This window comes from Muscardinus avellanarius (assembly GCF_963383645.1).
Source record: "Muscardinus avellanarius genome assembly, chromosome: 3".
Classification (NCBI taxonomy): domain Eukaryota; kingdom Metazoa; phylum Chordata; class Mammalia; order Rodentia; family Gliridae; genus Muscardinus; species Muscardinus avellanarius.
Window position 1 is genome coordinate 118,631,380 of NC_137788.1, and position 14,939 is coordinate 118,646,318.

General features: G+C 41.4%; 1 protein-coding gene across 1 annotated transcript in view; it reads right to left on the reverse strand.

Moving 5' to 3' along the window:
• The window catches only part of VPS45 (vacuolar protein sorting 45 homolog), a gene marked incomplete at both ends in the record, with an annotated part of 72,563 nt that overhangs the window by 20,928 nt on the left and 36,696 nt on the right, over nt 1-14,939 (reverse strand). Inside the window, 3 exons of the mRNA XM_080693310.1 lie at nt 6,292-6,413; nt 7,615-7,722; nt 7,923-8,081. Of these exons, the coding sequence (XP_080549436.1) occupies nt 6,292-6,413; nt 7,615-7,722; nt 7,923-8,081 (389 nt within the window). The remainder of the gene's footprint in view (nt 1-6,291; nt 6,414-7,614; nt 7,723-7,922; nt 8,082-14,939) is intronic.

The window sequence follows — 14,939 nt, forward strand, 5'->3', positions numbered from 1 at the left end:
TGGAATCCCAGCATTCAGGAGGCTGAGACTCAAGAATGGCAGTTTGCAGACAGCCTCAGCTACTTAGTGAGGCCCTCCGCCACTCAGTGAGACCCTGTTTCAAAATAAAGAATAAAAAAAATAGGGTAGGGGGTGTAGGTCGGAGGTCCATGCCACTGGGTTTCATCCCCAGACCCGCAGAAATAAATAAATAAATAAATAAATAAATAAAGAGAGAGAGAGAGAGAAAGAGAGAAAAAGAAAGAATAAAAAATAGGGCTGGGGGTATAGCTCGGAGGTCAAATGCTCCTGGGTTCCATCCCCAGACCTGCAAAAAAAAAAAAAAAAAAAAAAAAAAGGGATATGATAGTGTCTTGCTTTCTTTTTGTGTGTGTGGTACTGGGGATGGAACCTAGGGGCATTTTATCTCTTAGCTACACCCCCTGCCTTATTTTTATTCTTTTTTTTTTTAATGGTACTGGGGATGGAACCATTCTACCTTCAGGCTACACTCCCAGACCTATTTTATATTTTTTTATTTGGAAACAGGGTCTCTTAAGCCAGCAAGGCTGGCTTCGATTCTCCTGTCTCTGCCTTCCAAGCGCGGGGATTACAAGCATGCGCCACCATGCCCGGCTTTATTCCTTATTTTATTTATTTATTTTTTTGGTGGTACTGGGGTTCCTGGAAGCCCTTCTACCTCCGGGCTACACTCCCAGACCTATTTTTACATTTTTTTAAAATTTGGAAACAGGGTCTTTATTCCTTATTTTGAATCAAGGTCTCACTGAGTTGCGGAGGGCCTCACTAAGTAGCTGACGCTGTCCGTGAACCGCGATCCTCCAGGTCTCAGCCTCCCGAATGCTGGGATTACAAGCGTGCGCCACCACCCCTGGCTCAGCATCTTGCTTTCTATACAATATATCTGAAAAAGGTTTTCATATCAACCCATGATGACTTATACCATTTTTTAAAAAAAAGAATGCATAGTATTGTACTGTAATTCAGGTATCCAGTCCTCTGTTGCTGAGTATTTAGTTCCCAGATTTTGCTATTACAGTGTTTGGGTGAACATCCCTGTTACATATTTTTGTGCACTCTATGGTAAACTTTTAGAAGTGGAATTGGTAAGCAGGGGTCTTTTGAAGTCCTCTGCAGTCTTACTGCATTTCTTGCCCTTTCTCCTCCAAAAGTCCCACTGCTTTCAAAGCTCATACTGCAGGGCTTCTGTTTTTCCTGCCTCCTTTCCCGGGCACTCTTGTTCTCTCAAGTCTGTGGCTCTGGCTTGCTGTCCTCTTTTTATTTCCTTTTCCCAGCTCTTCAGCGACTCTAACATCCAAGTGGATTCTCAGGAAACCCCTGCTCTCCTCACTCACGCTCTTTCCTTCCCCCTCCACAACCACCCACAGCCACGACTCCAACCTCAGCCTCGTCACTGCAAGAATCGGGAGCACCTGTGAAATCCTGAATTCATCATTCATCTCTTTCTCCAATAACCACCTCTCAACTTTGAATTCGCCTATCATACTACCCTCTTGTACTAATTCTTTGACCCAATCAAACCTCCAGTTTACTCGTTGATACTTTTTTTTTTTTATTATTGAATACCTTCTTCCTGTTTTCATTTTCCAAAATCCTGGTTAGACTACATGATCTACCTTCTCTACATTTAACTCCAAGTATCTAAAATTTTCTGGAGAAAACCACACAACTAGTTTCACTATTTTAGACTAATGCCTCGCTTGTTTTCTTTTTCTTATCCCCTAAGTTGCAGAGGGCCTCACTAGGTAGCTGAGGCTGGCCTTGAACCTGCGATCTTCCTGTGTCAGCCTCCAAAGTACTGGGATTATAAGCGTGCGCCAACACACCAGGAGTTCCTCTTTCTTCTTCATCATGTATTTCTCCTTCTTCTCCTCCTCCTCCTTCTTTTATGGTACTGGGGATGGAACCCAGAGGCCTTCTACCTCTGGGCTATACTCCCAGACCTATTTTTTTAAAATATTTTGTTTGTAAACAAGGTCTCAGTAAGTTGCCAAGAGCCTCACTAAGGCTGAGGCTGGCTTTGAACTTGCATGATCCTCCTGCCTCAGCCTCCCAAGCACTGAGATGTATACAAGCATGCGCCATCACACCCAGGTTATTTCTCCTTCATTGTTTGATAATTCTTAATGATTAGAGATAAGCCCTAGAATTTCTCTCTTCCTTGAACTCGCAATCTCTTCTAGATCCTATCCCATTTCTACCTCCTTCATGCAAACTTTTTTTTTTTTGCGGTACTGGGGATGGAACCCAGGGGCATTATACCTCCAAGCTACACCCCCAGCCCTATTTTTCATTCCTTTATTTTGAAACTGGGTCTCACTAAGCTACAGAGGGCCTCACTAAGTAATGGAGGAACCTGAGATCCTCTTGTCTCAGCCTTCCAAGTACTGAGATTACAAGCGTTTGCCACTATGCCCGGCTTATATGCAAAACTTCTTAAACACTATTGTGGACATGTCTCCATTTTACCTTATATCCTGTGAACCTCTAATTTGCCTTCCAATCTCACCAAAACTTGGTAAGGAGAACATCAAGACCTTCGTGTTGCCAAATAAGAGAGATGCTGCACGCTCCTTGCCTTCTTTACTCAGAAGATGGGACAGTTCGCCATGTTGCTGTCAGGAGCCATGCTCTCCCTTCCCCCATCTGGTCCCTCCTTAGTCTCCCCTACTCAACCCTTGCTCTAAGCCGCCGTCGTCGTCGTCGTCGTCGTCTTCTTCTTCTTCTTCTTCTTCTTCTTCTTCTTCTTCTTCTTCTTCTTCTTCCTCTTCTTCTTCCTCCTCCTCCTCCTCCTCCTCCCCCCCCTCCTCCTCCATCTCTCTCTAAGCTTTCTTCTTAAGTGATTACTTAGTTCTATGGCTTTAATCATCAGTGATATCTTGTCTACTCCCAGTCCACCATATGACATTTGTAACTGGTTATTTAACTGGCATCTCCAACTTAACAAAACCATTTCTCTTCAAAATCTGAAAGTTATTAACTCCTCTCTTATTCTTGCTCCAGCAATCAACTCTAGTAAATAAATCTCTCGATTCTACCATCTCTCTCCAAACGACTTTCATTCCTTACTTGGACTTTTGTAGCCACCTCCTTTAGGAGTCTCCTTGCTTCTATTTTTCCCTTCAGTAATACATTTCCCTCGCAAAGTGATCGTTTAAAACAAATTCAAGCTGGGTATGGTGGCACATACCTGTAATCCCAGCACTTGGGAGGCTGAGACAGGAGGATGACACAGGTTCGAAGCCAGCCTCAGCTACTGAGTGAGGCTCTCAGCAACTTAGTAAACCTGTTTCTAAATATAGTATAAAATAGGTCTGGGGGTATAGCACAAAGATAGAAAAGCCCCTGGGTTCCACCCCAGTACTACACACACACACACACACCCAAAAATATATATATAAATAAATAAAACAGGGCTGGGAGTGTAGCTAGGAGGTAGAATGCCTGAATTAAATCCTCAGTGCCAAAATAAATAAATAGGTACGTAAGTAAATAAATATCACCTCCTGAAGCTGAGCATAGTGGTACATACTTGTAATCTCAGTACTTGGAAGGCTGAGACAGGAGGATCAGAGGTTAGAGGACAGCCTCAGGTACTTAGTGAGGCCCTCTGCAACCCTGTTTCAAAATAAAAAAAATAGGGCTGGGGATGTAGCTCAGAGAAAGAATATCCTTGGATTCAATCCTCAGTACCACTAATTAACTAACTAGCTAAATAAATAAATAAATATCACCTCCTCAGAAAGGTTCTCTGCTTGTGAAATAGTCCTCCCCCTCCCACAGTTACTTTGCAGCCTATTACCCTATTTGTTTCCTTGATAGCATTTATATTTGTTTATTTGTTCCTCCCTGTCTCCCGTCTTCCCTGCCACTTCTATATCCCCAGCACCTCCAAGACTCCTTGACATACTGAAGGCATTCACTAAACCTCTGTTGTGTAAGAAAAGGAAACAAGTAAATTATTAACTCTATACATATTTAGGTTACACTGACAAATGCTAACAGATGCCAGCAACTGAATACGCATGTACTTGTGGGGAAGAACGTTATTTTGAGCTTTGGGAATGAATCACATCGCTGAGAAAGGTCTGCTGTCATGCACTAATCATACACGATATATTCTTTCAGTCTATGGTTTCTTTTTAGCAGTAAGAAGGTAAATTCTTCTTCAATATATCTTATATGGAAGGCATAAACGAATTAATGTTTTTACTTTAATTAGAAGCCTCAAGCCGGGCGTGGTGGCGCACGCTTGTAATCCCCGTGCTTGGGAGGCGGAGATAGGAGGATCGCACGGGTTCAAAGCCAGCCTCAGCTACTTAGTGAGGCTCTCAGCAACTTAGTGAGACCCTGTTTCCAAATAAAATATAAAATAGGTCTGGGAGTATAGCCTGGAGGAATAAAGCTTCTGGGTTCTACCCCCAGTACCACCAAAAAAAAAAAAAAAAAAAAAAATAGCAGCCTCAAGAATAGAGGTGTGTGTGTGTGTGTGTGTGTGTGTGTATGTATATATATATATACATACACACACACATATATTTTTTTGGGGGGGTGGTACTGGGGTTTCTGGAAACCCTTCTACCTGCGGGTACACTGCAGGCTACACTCCCAGACCTTTTATTTATTTATTTATTTTTTGGAAACAGGGTCTCTTAAACCAGCGAGGCTGACTTCGAACCTGCGTGATCCTCCTGTCTCTGCCTCCCAAGCGCAGGGATTACAAGCGTGCGCCACCACGCCCGGTTTAGAGGTATATTTTTTAAAAAGCCTCTCAGGTGACTAACTTGGGCTAGTTTTCATTCTTGACACTTAGCTGACATTTCTGCATCTTGATGTCAAGGTCCTTATACATTTTATTTGAATGAATGTACTCTCTGAATTAAACAGCAAATGTTCAGCCTTTCAACCTTGTATTTTTAAAAGATGATTTTTTTTCTGTTCTGTACTAAATTATAAAGATTTGTTTTTAAAGGGAAAATGAAAAAATATATCTCATCATATAAAAAGAGTAATCTATGAAGCTTAAAATATTTCCTCCTTTCAGAAATCCATTTTATATATAAAATGGCATATTCCCAAAGCTCTCAGATTATTATAAGCTGAAATAATAGAACTACACCAACAGTAAAATGTTCACATTTAACTTCCCAGTGGGGTTCAGCTATAGAGTTAGGCCCTTTATAATTTGTAGCCCAAATATAAAATATAAAAATGTAACTTTTAACTAGGTAGAATTTGCATACATTTATCATTTCAAGTTAGTTGAAGTAAATTGTTCTGGGCAAGTTTTGTTTTGATTCAAAATAACTAACCGTTGGATTAAAATTCTAACAGAAAGTTCTCCCTTTGTCCTGGATAACAAATGGCTCTTGTAATGAGGTCTCTCTGTTTGCCTGCTGGCCACATTTGGTGAAGTCCAGTCCTCCCCCAAAATAGTAACAACCTGCTCTGGATGGCAATCAAGCAGCAGGTCTATTTTGGGCCTTGATGTTTGAAACTCCAAATGCCGGATACCGGAGAATTGAACCTTAAATGGCCTAAGTCAACTGGTCGGCTACAAAAACGCAGAAGACTAGGATCTGGGGCCCTCCAAACACCTGTTTCTTTATTTCAAAGCAAATAAATGTTTCAAGCTTGGCAGGAGAATTCCTGGCAAATGCTGACATATGTAAAGAAGAAAAATCTTAAAGTGGGTGTGATGGTGCACACTTGTAATTCCAGAACTTGGGAGCTGAGACAGGAGCATCACGGGTTGGCAGCCAGCCTTAGCAACTCATCAGGCACCCGCAACTCACTGAGACCTTGTTTCAAAATACAGAATAAAATAGGGCTTGGGGGTATAGCTCAGAGGTAGAATGCCCCTGTGTTCAATCCCCAGTAAAACACACACAAAAAAAAAAAAAAAAGAAAGAAAGAAAAGAAAAAATCTTAGAACTACAACAGACAAAGGTGAAACAGACTGATAAAATTTCAGTGTTTTGTTTTGTTTTTTGAGGTACCAGGGATTGAACCCAAAGGCATTCTTCCTCTGAGCTGCACCCCAAGCCCTATATTTTTATTCTTTATTTTGAAAGAAGGTTGCAGAAGGCCTCACTAAGCAGCTGAGGCTGGCATGGAACCTGCACGCTTCCGTCTCAGCCTCCCCAGTACTGACATTACAAGTGTGCGTCCCACATCCAGCTATAACGCCAGTGTTCATCTCTAACATTATTCTACATGTCCTGTTTTCTGTGTTTCTGGCTTTTACTGCTAATATCTTAGTCATCGTACCTGTCTCGGAGTGTGCTGGGGCCTAGATAAGGGTAGAGGTTCTCCTTAAGCTTTCCTTTGATGAGTTGGTCCAGGGTCTCATGTAGGAAAGGCTGATGCTGTGTATATACATTTTCTATTCCCTAAAACAGAAAAAAAGGCTTCTTTTAAGATGTCATTTTTGGAAAATTAGCAATATAATAGTTGATAATCAGATTAAAATAGGAATCTTAAAATATTTAAAAATTACTTTAATCAACCACAAGTGTTCTACTCTTATAAAATACCAAATTTAACATTGGCTATTATGATTTCAAAATGAAATTTCATGAATTTTTATCATGACTTTAGCGAGTCTCATTCTTCTGTCAAAATATAAAATGATAGGTAAAGCAAATAAAAGAAAAGGAATATGTAGAAAAAGAGATTATGTAGGAATTATGTAGGAAAAAGGAATATGTAGAAAAAACATGCAGGAAAATAGAAAAGCTTTAGGAAACATAAGAAAGACCAGCAGATTAAAAATAATTTTTTAGCTGGGCGTGGTGGCGCATGCTTGTAATCCCTGCGCTTGGGAGGCTGAGACAGGAGGATCACACAGGTTCGAATCCAGCCTCAGCTACTTAGTGAGGCTCTCAGAAACTTAAGTGAGACCCTGTTTCCAAATAAAATATAAAATGGGTCTGGGAGTATAGCCCGGAGGTAGAAAGCCTCTGGGTTCCACCTCCAGTACCACCAAAATAAATAAATAAATAAATAAATAAATAAATAAATAAAAGTAATTTTTTTTTTTTTTTTTTTTTTTACCATTGTAGGCTAGTATTCTTAAAAGATCAATAAAGCCAGACATGGTGGCCCTTTACTTGGGAGGCTGTGATAGGAGGATTGCAGGTTTGAGGCCAGCCTCAGGAACTTTGTGAGACCTGTTTCAAAATAAAAAGTAGAAAATAGGCTAGGGGTATAGCTCAGAGGCAGATTGCCTCTGGGTCCAATCTCCAGTGCCATGCACAGAGAAAAAAAAAATCAATGAATGTTTGCTTTTTCTTTAATTTCCTTCAAAGAGAAAGATATTCAACAACTGTAGACATAACTCCTAAATTACAAACAAATGCAGAAAAGCAGCTGTGACTAATAGAACTGTTTGTCTTTTTACTGTAGAGTCCTTCCTGGAACTCTCTCCAGTTACTTCCTGCTCAGCTATTTGGCCCAATGCGGATACTGTTTCATTTCATCCAGCTGATAAAGTAGAAAGCCGCACAACCCTGAAGGCAATAAGAAGTTCAGATCCCTTCCCCGCCGCGGGGAGGCCGCGTCTCACTTAGGAGAGCGCACAGATTTCCGTACCTTCAGTCCTTTGAGGAACTGCTTGGTAATAGCCACAGCATCTTTGGGGCTAAAGAGGTCACTTCCTCTAACCCTTTTACCACCGTATTCAACAACTGCAGACACGAGCTACAAAAAGGAAAAAAAGAGAGAGAGAGAAATGATCTTTTATTACTTACAAATCTGGAAGCTCATTTCATAAAAACAAAATGACTTTATGAAGGAAATTAAGACAGAATTATACACTTCTGTAAATAAAAACAGCACGATGTATCATTTTTGGCAACAACTGGCTCCTGTTTTCTGGTTTACTAAGTAAATTCAGTTACCTTCCGATACTTCTCGGAAACCCCTTTATTCCTGAGGTCCATGATCAGCCCCGGCAGGCTGTTGCTGCTGTGTCTCTCGTAGTGAAGAGCATAGAGCATCACCAGGCGGGCCGCGTCGAACTCTGTCACCTTGGGGTTCTGCAGGAGCCGCTTGACATTCTGAAGAAAGACAGGACACGTATTTATCCCTCCTTCACCCAAGGCATCTCCTGCCTAAGATCTAGACTCAGAGAGAGGCGGTGACACCTCTGGGTTCGTGCCTGAGATGGCCACTGTGATGATAATGCACGGGCTGTCCTGTCCCAACTGTAGGAAATTAACGGCCTTTTGCCCAAGAGAAAAATAAAGATATCTATATATCTATATATCTATATCTGTCTATATACATATAGATATATAGATATATATCCCATTGAAACTGTTTTGAGAAAGAAATGATTTTAATAATGGCTAGTTCCACCTTTCTAGTAGCCTAAATTGTCATTTCCTAAATTGTCATAGCCTAAATCGTCATCTTTCTCAGGATGGGGAGCCCAGAGCAAGTGCCTTGAACATATGCTATTTCTACCACTTCAATCAATACAACACACAACAAGGCCGGGCGTGGTGGCGCACACTTGTAATCCCTGCGCTTGGGAGGCGGAGACAGGAGGATCACGCAGGTTCAAAGCCAGCCTCAGCTACTTAGTGAGGCTCTCAGCAACTTAGCGAGACCCTGTTTCCAAATAAAATATAAAAATGGGGCCGGGCGTGGTGGCGCACGCTTGTAATCCCCGTGCTTGGGAGGCAGAGACAGGAGGATCGCGCAGGTTCGGAGCCAGCCTTGCTGGCTTAAGAGACCCTGTTTCCACATAAAGTTAAATAGGTCTGGGAGTGTAGCCCGTGGGAGTGTAGCCCAGAGGTAGAAGGGCTTCCAGAAACCCCAGTACCACCAAAAAAAAAAAAAAAAAGGGGTCTGGGAGTATAGCCCAGAAGTAGAAAGCCCCTGGGTTCTACCCCCAGTACCACCAAAAAAAACCCCAAAAAACTATAACACACAACAGAACTAACCAGCTGACTTGTAAAACCTGACCAATTCCTCCAAGCTACACCCCCAGCCCTATTTTTTATTCTTTATTTTGAAACCAGGTCTCACTGAGTTGCAGAGGGCCTCACTAAGTAGCTAAGGCTGTCCACAAACCGCGATCCTCCAGTCTCAGCCTCCGGAACGCTGGGATTACAAGTGTGCATCACCATGCCCGGCTTAAACCCTTTAAAAAAAAAAAAGTGCTGGAAGTGTAGTTCAGAGGTAGAAATGCCCCTGGGTTCATATCCCATTACCACACACACACACAAAAGTTTGAGGGCAAGTTAAAAATGTCATAAATAAATAAAAAGAGCTAGTCGGGCGTGGTGGCACACGCTTGTACTCCCAGCATTAGGGAGGCTGAGACCAGAGGATCGTGGTTCGCAGACAGCCTCAGCTACTTAGTGAGGCCCTCTGCAACTTAATGAGACCCTGTTTCAAAATAAAGAATTAAAAAAAATAGGGCAGGGGGTGTAGCTCGGAGATCTACACTGGGTTCCATCCCCAGAGCCGCGAAAATAAATAAATAAATAAATAAATAAATAAATAAATAAATAAATAAAGCTGAGGATGTAAATAGCTGAGTGGTGGAGTGACACTGGATTTAATCACTCAGTACCACAAAAAATAGGAAGTCTAGCAGTCTGAGAGAACAGTGTTATGGGACTATAAAGAGCTTATTTAAGAAAAATGATAGAAAGTGGGCAGAACCCTATTTCACTGACTGGTAAATACATCTGAGTCAGTATTCTTTTTCTTGATGACTTGTCAACATAAAATTGAGCTTTGTAATAGGTCTTCTGTGGATCATCACTGTTTCTGAAATACTGGTTAAATGGTGATTAAGAGGGGGAAAAAAGGATCATTTCTACTCAATGGATCAGAGTAAAGTGGTCCAATGTGTCCCTTGGCAGTTTTCTTATGATTTTAACAAGAAAAATCTTTCTGAAATCCGGGAGAGAACCAAAGTCACCTGTGGACTAAATATGAGATTGCCAGGCGTGGAGGCACATGCCTGTAACCTGAGTACTTAGGAGGCTGAGGCAGGATCGCAGATTCTCGGCCAGTCTTAGCAATTTTGCAAGGCCCTCCGCAACTTAGTGAGACTGTATTTCAAAATAAAAAATAAAATAGGGCCGGGTGTAGCTCAGAGGCTGATGCCCCTGGGTTCACTCCTAGCACCATACACACATGTACACAAAAGGGATGACATCAATGTAAGAAGCTTTTGCACAGCAAAGGAAACAATTAAAAGCCTAAAGAGAAACCTATAGAACAGGAAGTTCTCCTCTGATAGGAGACTAATATAAGGACTAAGAAAACTAACTAAAAAAGATAAAAAGGACATCTTTTGTGTGTATACGTATGTGTGTATTGTGTATGCATGCGTGCCACCACACCCCACTGAACAGATATTCCATGCAAGAAATAGAGATGGCCAACAAATATATAAAAACATGTGCAATATCATTAGCAATCAGAGAAATGCAAATCAAAGCTATACTGAGATTCCATCTAATTCCAGTTAGAATGTCAATCATCAAGCATACAAACAATAATAAATGCTAGTGAGGATGTCGAGAAATAGGAACTTATACACTGTTGGGATTGAAAACTAGCACAACCACTGTGGAGATCATATGGAGGCTCCTCGAAAGACTAGGAACAGAACCGTCAGATCACCCAGCTGTACCACCCTTCAGCATCTTTCCAAAAGAATTAAAGTCAGAATACTATCCGGGCGTGGTGGCGCACGCTTGTAATCCCCGCGCTTGGGAGGCGGAGACAGGAGGATCGCGCAGGTTCGAAGCCAGCTGCGCTGGCTTAGGAGACCCTGTTTCCAAATAAAAAACCATATAAAATAGGTCTGGGAGTGTAGCCCGGAGGTAGAAGGGCTTCCAGGAACCCCAGTACCACCAAAAAAAAAAAAAAAAAAAAAATCCCAGCATTCGGGAGGCTGAGACTGGAGGATCGCCATTCACCGACAGCCTCAGCTACTCAGTGAGGCCCTCCACAACTTAGTGAGACCCTGTTTCAAAATAAAGAATAAAAAAAATAGGGCAGGGGGTGTAGCTTGAAGGCCAAATGACCCTGCGTTCTATCCCCAGACCCGAAAAAAAAATTTCTATTTCAAAAATTGAATTTTGGACTCATGTCTCTTTCATACTCTCCCCGCACCCTTGAGATTGCCCACGATCTCCCTCAAGTGTGTATCTCTCACTTTCCTAAATAAATCTCTGTCTCTAAAAAACTGAATTTTGTTCGCAAATTGAATTTTTGTTAGCCTGTAGAATAATTGGTTAAAATGATAGCAATCTATAGGTTAACTTTTAGCAAAAATCTGAGCTTTTCCCCCTTTACCATGATATGCTTACTAGTCAATGAAACAAATCCCAACTCTACTCAAAAATCTCAATTCACTGCCTCATGACATATTACCATCTAAGGTCAAGCCAAAGAACGCTGTAACCATCCAGGGGTCAGATCTTGACATCTACTCACTTCTGAACAAAGGTTCCCTTTATGAACTATTTAAGTCACACTGCCAAGCAAATCCTTTGCGGTGGGGAAGCCCAAATCTGCTGTTCACTGTAAGATCCCAGTACCCTGGACAAGAAGACCTTCAAAAGATAACTTTTCAAAATATAAAGGAGATCACAACTAGAGTTCATATTTTTTAAGTATCTACTTTCAAAGTGAACAAAAAATAAAATTTCAGGCAAGGAATTACAATAACCTTTTCTAACTGATTTCCACATGGTAGAGAGATACAAATAAAGACATAATTAGCTAGTGATTAAGTTTGGTTCTCTTCTTTTAAGGAAAAAAATCAAATGATAAAAAAAACATGAGAAAATTTAAATTTAGTTATAGGGCAAATTTTTGTGTTTATTGAGAGAGAGGCAGAAAACTCATTTTATTGAGGCAAATATTAGAAGACTTCTATTAGACCCACAAAGAACTACAAACTATTATTGGTAGGGTTGTTTAAAATAAGTTACTAAATTAAATAGATTAGCCGGGCGTGGTGGCGCACGCTTGTAATCCCCGCGCTTGGGAGGCGGAGACAGGAGGATCGTGCAGGTTCGAAGCCAGCCGCACGCGCTGGCTTAGGAGACCCTGTTTCCAAATAAAAATGTAAAAATAGGTCTGGGAGTGTAGCCCGGAGGTAGAAGGGCTTCCAGGAACCCCAGTACCACCAAAAAAAAATTTAAATAGATTATGATACAACTTTACAAGGGGTATTATTTAGTGATTTTCAAGAGGGAGTCTTTAGGTTCTGATCTGGTATAGTCTCTGAGATACATGATTAAATAAATAAAAAATGCAGAACTTGGTATATAGTACGGTACAATTTAAATAAAAAAGACACATACAAGCCGGGCGCGGTGGCGCACACTTGTAATCCCCGCGCTTGGGAGGCGGAGACAGGAGGATCGCGCAGGTTCGAAGCCAGCCGCGCTGGCTTAAGAGACCCTGTTTCAAAATATAAAATAGGTCTGGGAGGGTAGCCAGGAGGTAGAAGGGTTTCCAGGAACTCCAGTACCACCACCAAAAAAAAAAAAAAAAAAAAAAAAGATCAAGACACACACAACCTTGCACATATATGAAATAAACGTAAACATACATTTAAAACTTCAGATTCAGCTTTTATTACACACCTCTTTCACCAAATACTCGTATTATCTATAAGAGTTAGAAGTTAATACAATTTAAAAATAATATCAGAATAGAGTTCTTTATGAAGATTTAGGACCACGGGGACAAAATAAAAACACTGGTGAAGAAGCACTTTACATAAAGCAAATAGCAAAGTTATGAGTTTCCAAATGGTATTGCTTTCAGAGGAAATCTTGACAAATACTTAAAAAAATTAAAACCAAGAACTATAATCCCTAGGTAGAATGTCCCTAGGTTCCAGCCCCAGGATCACACATACACACACAAAAGAACTATAACGCCGGGCGTGGTGGCGCACGCTTGTAATCCCCGCGTTTGGGAGGTGGAGACAGGAGGATCGCGCAGGTTCCATGCCAGCCGTGCTGGCTTAAGAGACCCTGTTTCCAAAAAGAAAAAAATAGGTCTGGGAGGGTAGCCCGGAGGTAGAAGGGCTTCCAAGAACCCCAGGACCACAAAAAAAAAAAAAAAAAAAGCATATGTGAAGCATGTTATCACCCAGAATCCTTGTAACAATACAATTTGAACGTTTGATATCACTATCCCTGATGTTTGGACAAAGCAAGTAATTTTCCCAAAGAAACTATGGCAGGTAAAGCCAGGATGGTGGCGCACGCTTGTAATCCCTGAATTTGGGAGGCAGAGACAGGAGGATCGCGCAGGTTTGAAGCCAGCCTCGCGCGCTGGCTTAGGAGACCCTATTTCCAAATAAAAAAATGTAAAAATAGGTCTGGGAGTGTAGCCCGGAGGTAGAAGGGCTTCCAGGAACCCCAGTACCACCAAAAAAAAAAAAAAAAAAAAAAAAAAATAGGGCAGGGGGTGTAGCTCGGAGGCCGAATGCCCCTGGGTTCCATCCCCAGACCTGCAAAAAAAAGAAAAGAAAAAAAAAGAAAGTAACTTTGGCAGGTAGAAATAGTATACAAGCTAGACAGCCTGTCTCTAAACCGTGTGTGTGTGTGTGTGTGTGTGTGTGTGTGTGTGTGTGTGTGTGTGTGAGAGAGAGAGAGAGAGAGAGAGAGAGAGAGACTGACTGACTGACTGACTCTGGGGATTGAACCCAGGGACATTCTACCTCTGAGTACACTCTCAGCCCTATTTTATTTATTTATTTTATTTAGAAGGAGGGTTTTGCTAAGTTGCCAAGATTCTCACTAAACTGCTGAGAAGAGCCTCGAACCTGTGATGCTCCTGTCTCAGCCTTCCAAGCATGTACCACCACGCCTAGCCCCTGTGTTTTCAATATACCAGGCTAGGTATTATTGCAGGGTGTGAAAGAAACTACATTTTATTTATTTATTTTTGTAGTCCTGGGGATTGAACCCAGGGATGTTCTACCTCCAAGATATACCCTCAATATGAATGGTTGAATATGTGTATGTGTGTGTGTGTGTGTGTGTGTGTTTGTGTGTGTGTATGTATGTAAAAAAGATGTATATTTATATATTATATACATTTATATATTTGCTTATATATAAAGAGAATATATATTACATCTTTTTTATGTGTGTGTGGGGGTACTGGGGATGAAACTCAGGGGCATTTTACCTCTGAGCTATACCCCAGCTCTATTTTATTCTTTTATTTATTTATTTTAATTTTTACTTGTGTACTGGGGATTGAACTCAGGGGCATTCTACCTTCAAGCTATACCTCCAGCCCTATTTTATTTCTATTTTGAAACCGTCTTACTAGGTGGATGAGTCTCATTACCTGCTGAGACTGTCCTTGAACCTGTGATCCTCCTGTCTTAGCCTCCCAAGCACTGGGATTATAAGTGTGTGCCACCATGCCTAACATTCTTTTATTTTGAAATAGGGCCTAAGTCCCAGAGGGCCTCACTAAGTTGCTGAGGCTGCTGGGAACAAACCAGTGATCCTCCTGTCTTAGCCTTCCAAATACTGGGATTACAAGCATGCACCACCATGCCCTGCTCCTGTTTTATTTGTTTGTTTGTTTATGTTTATGGATTTATTTGTGGTACTAGGGGTGGAACCGGGGCCTTCTTCCCCCAGGCTACACCCCCAGCTGTATTTTATTTCTTATTTGGAAACAGGGTCTTGATAAATTGCTAAGGCTGTCCTCAAACCTGCAATCCTCCTGTCTCAGTCTCTCACAGGCATGCATCACCAAACCCAGCTTACTTTGAATACAGTGTCCTATTAGTGAGGAAATGTACTTCATGTAAGTGGCTTAGAAATGCCTGTCTCCCAAAGGACTCATTCCTGAGTTACTTATCAGTGACATCACATTTTGTCATTTCTTAGGAACCTTTG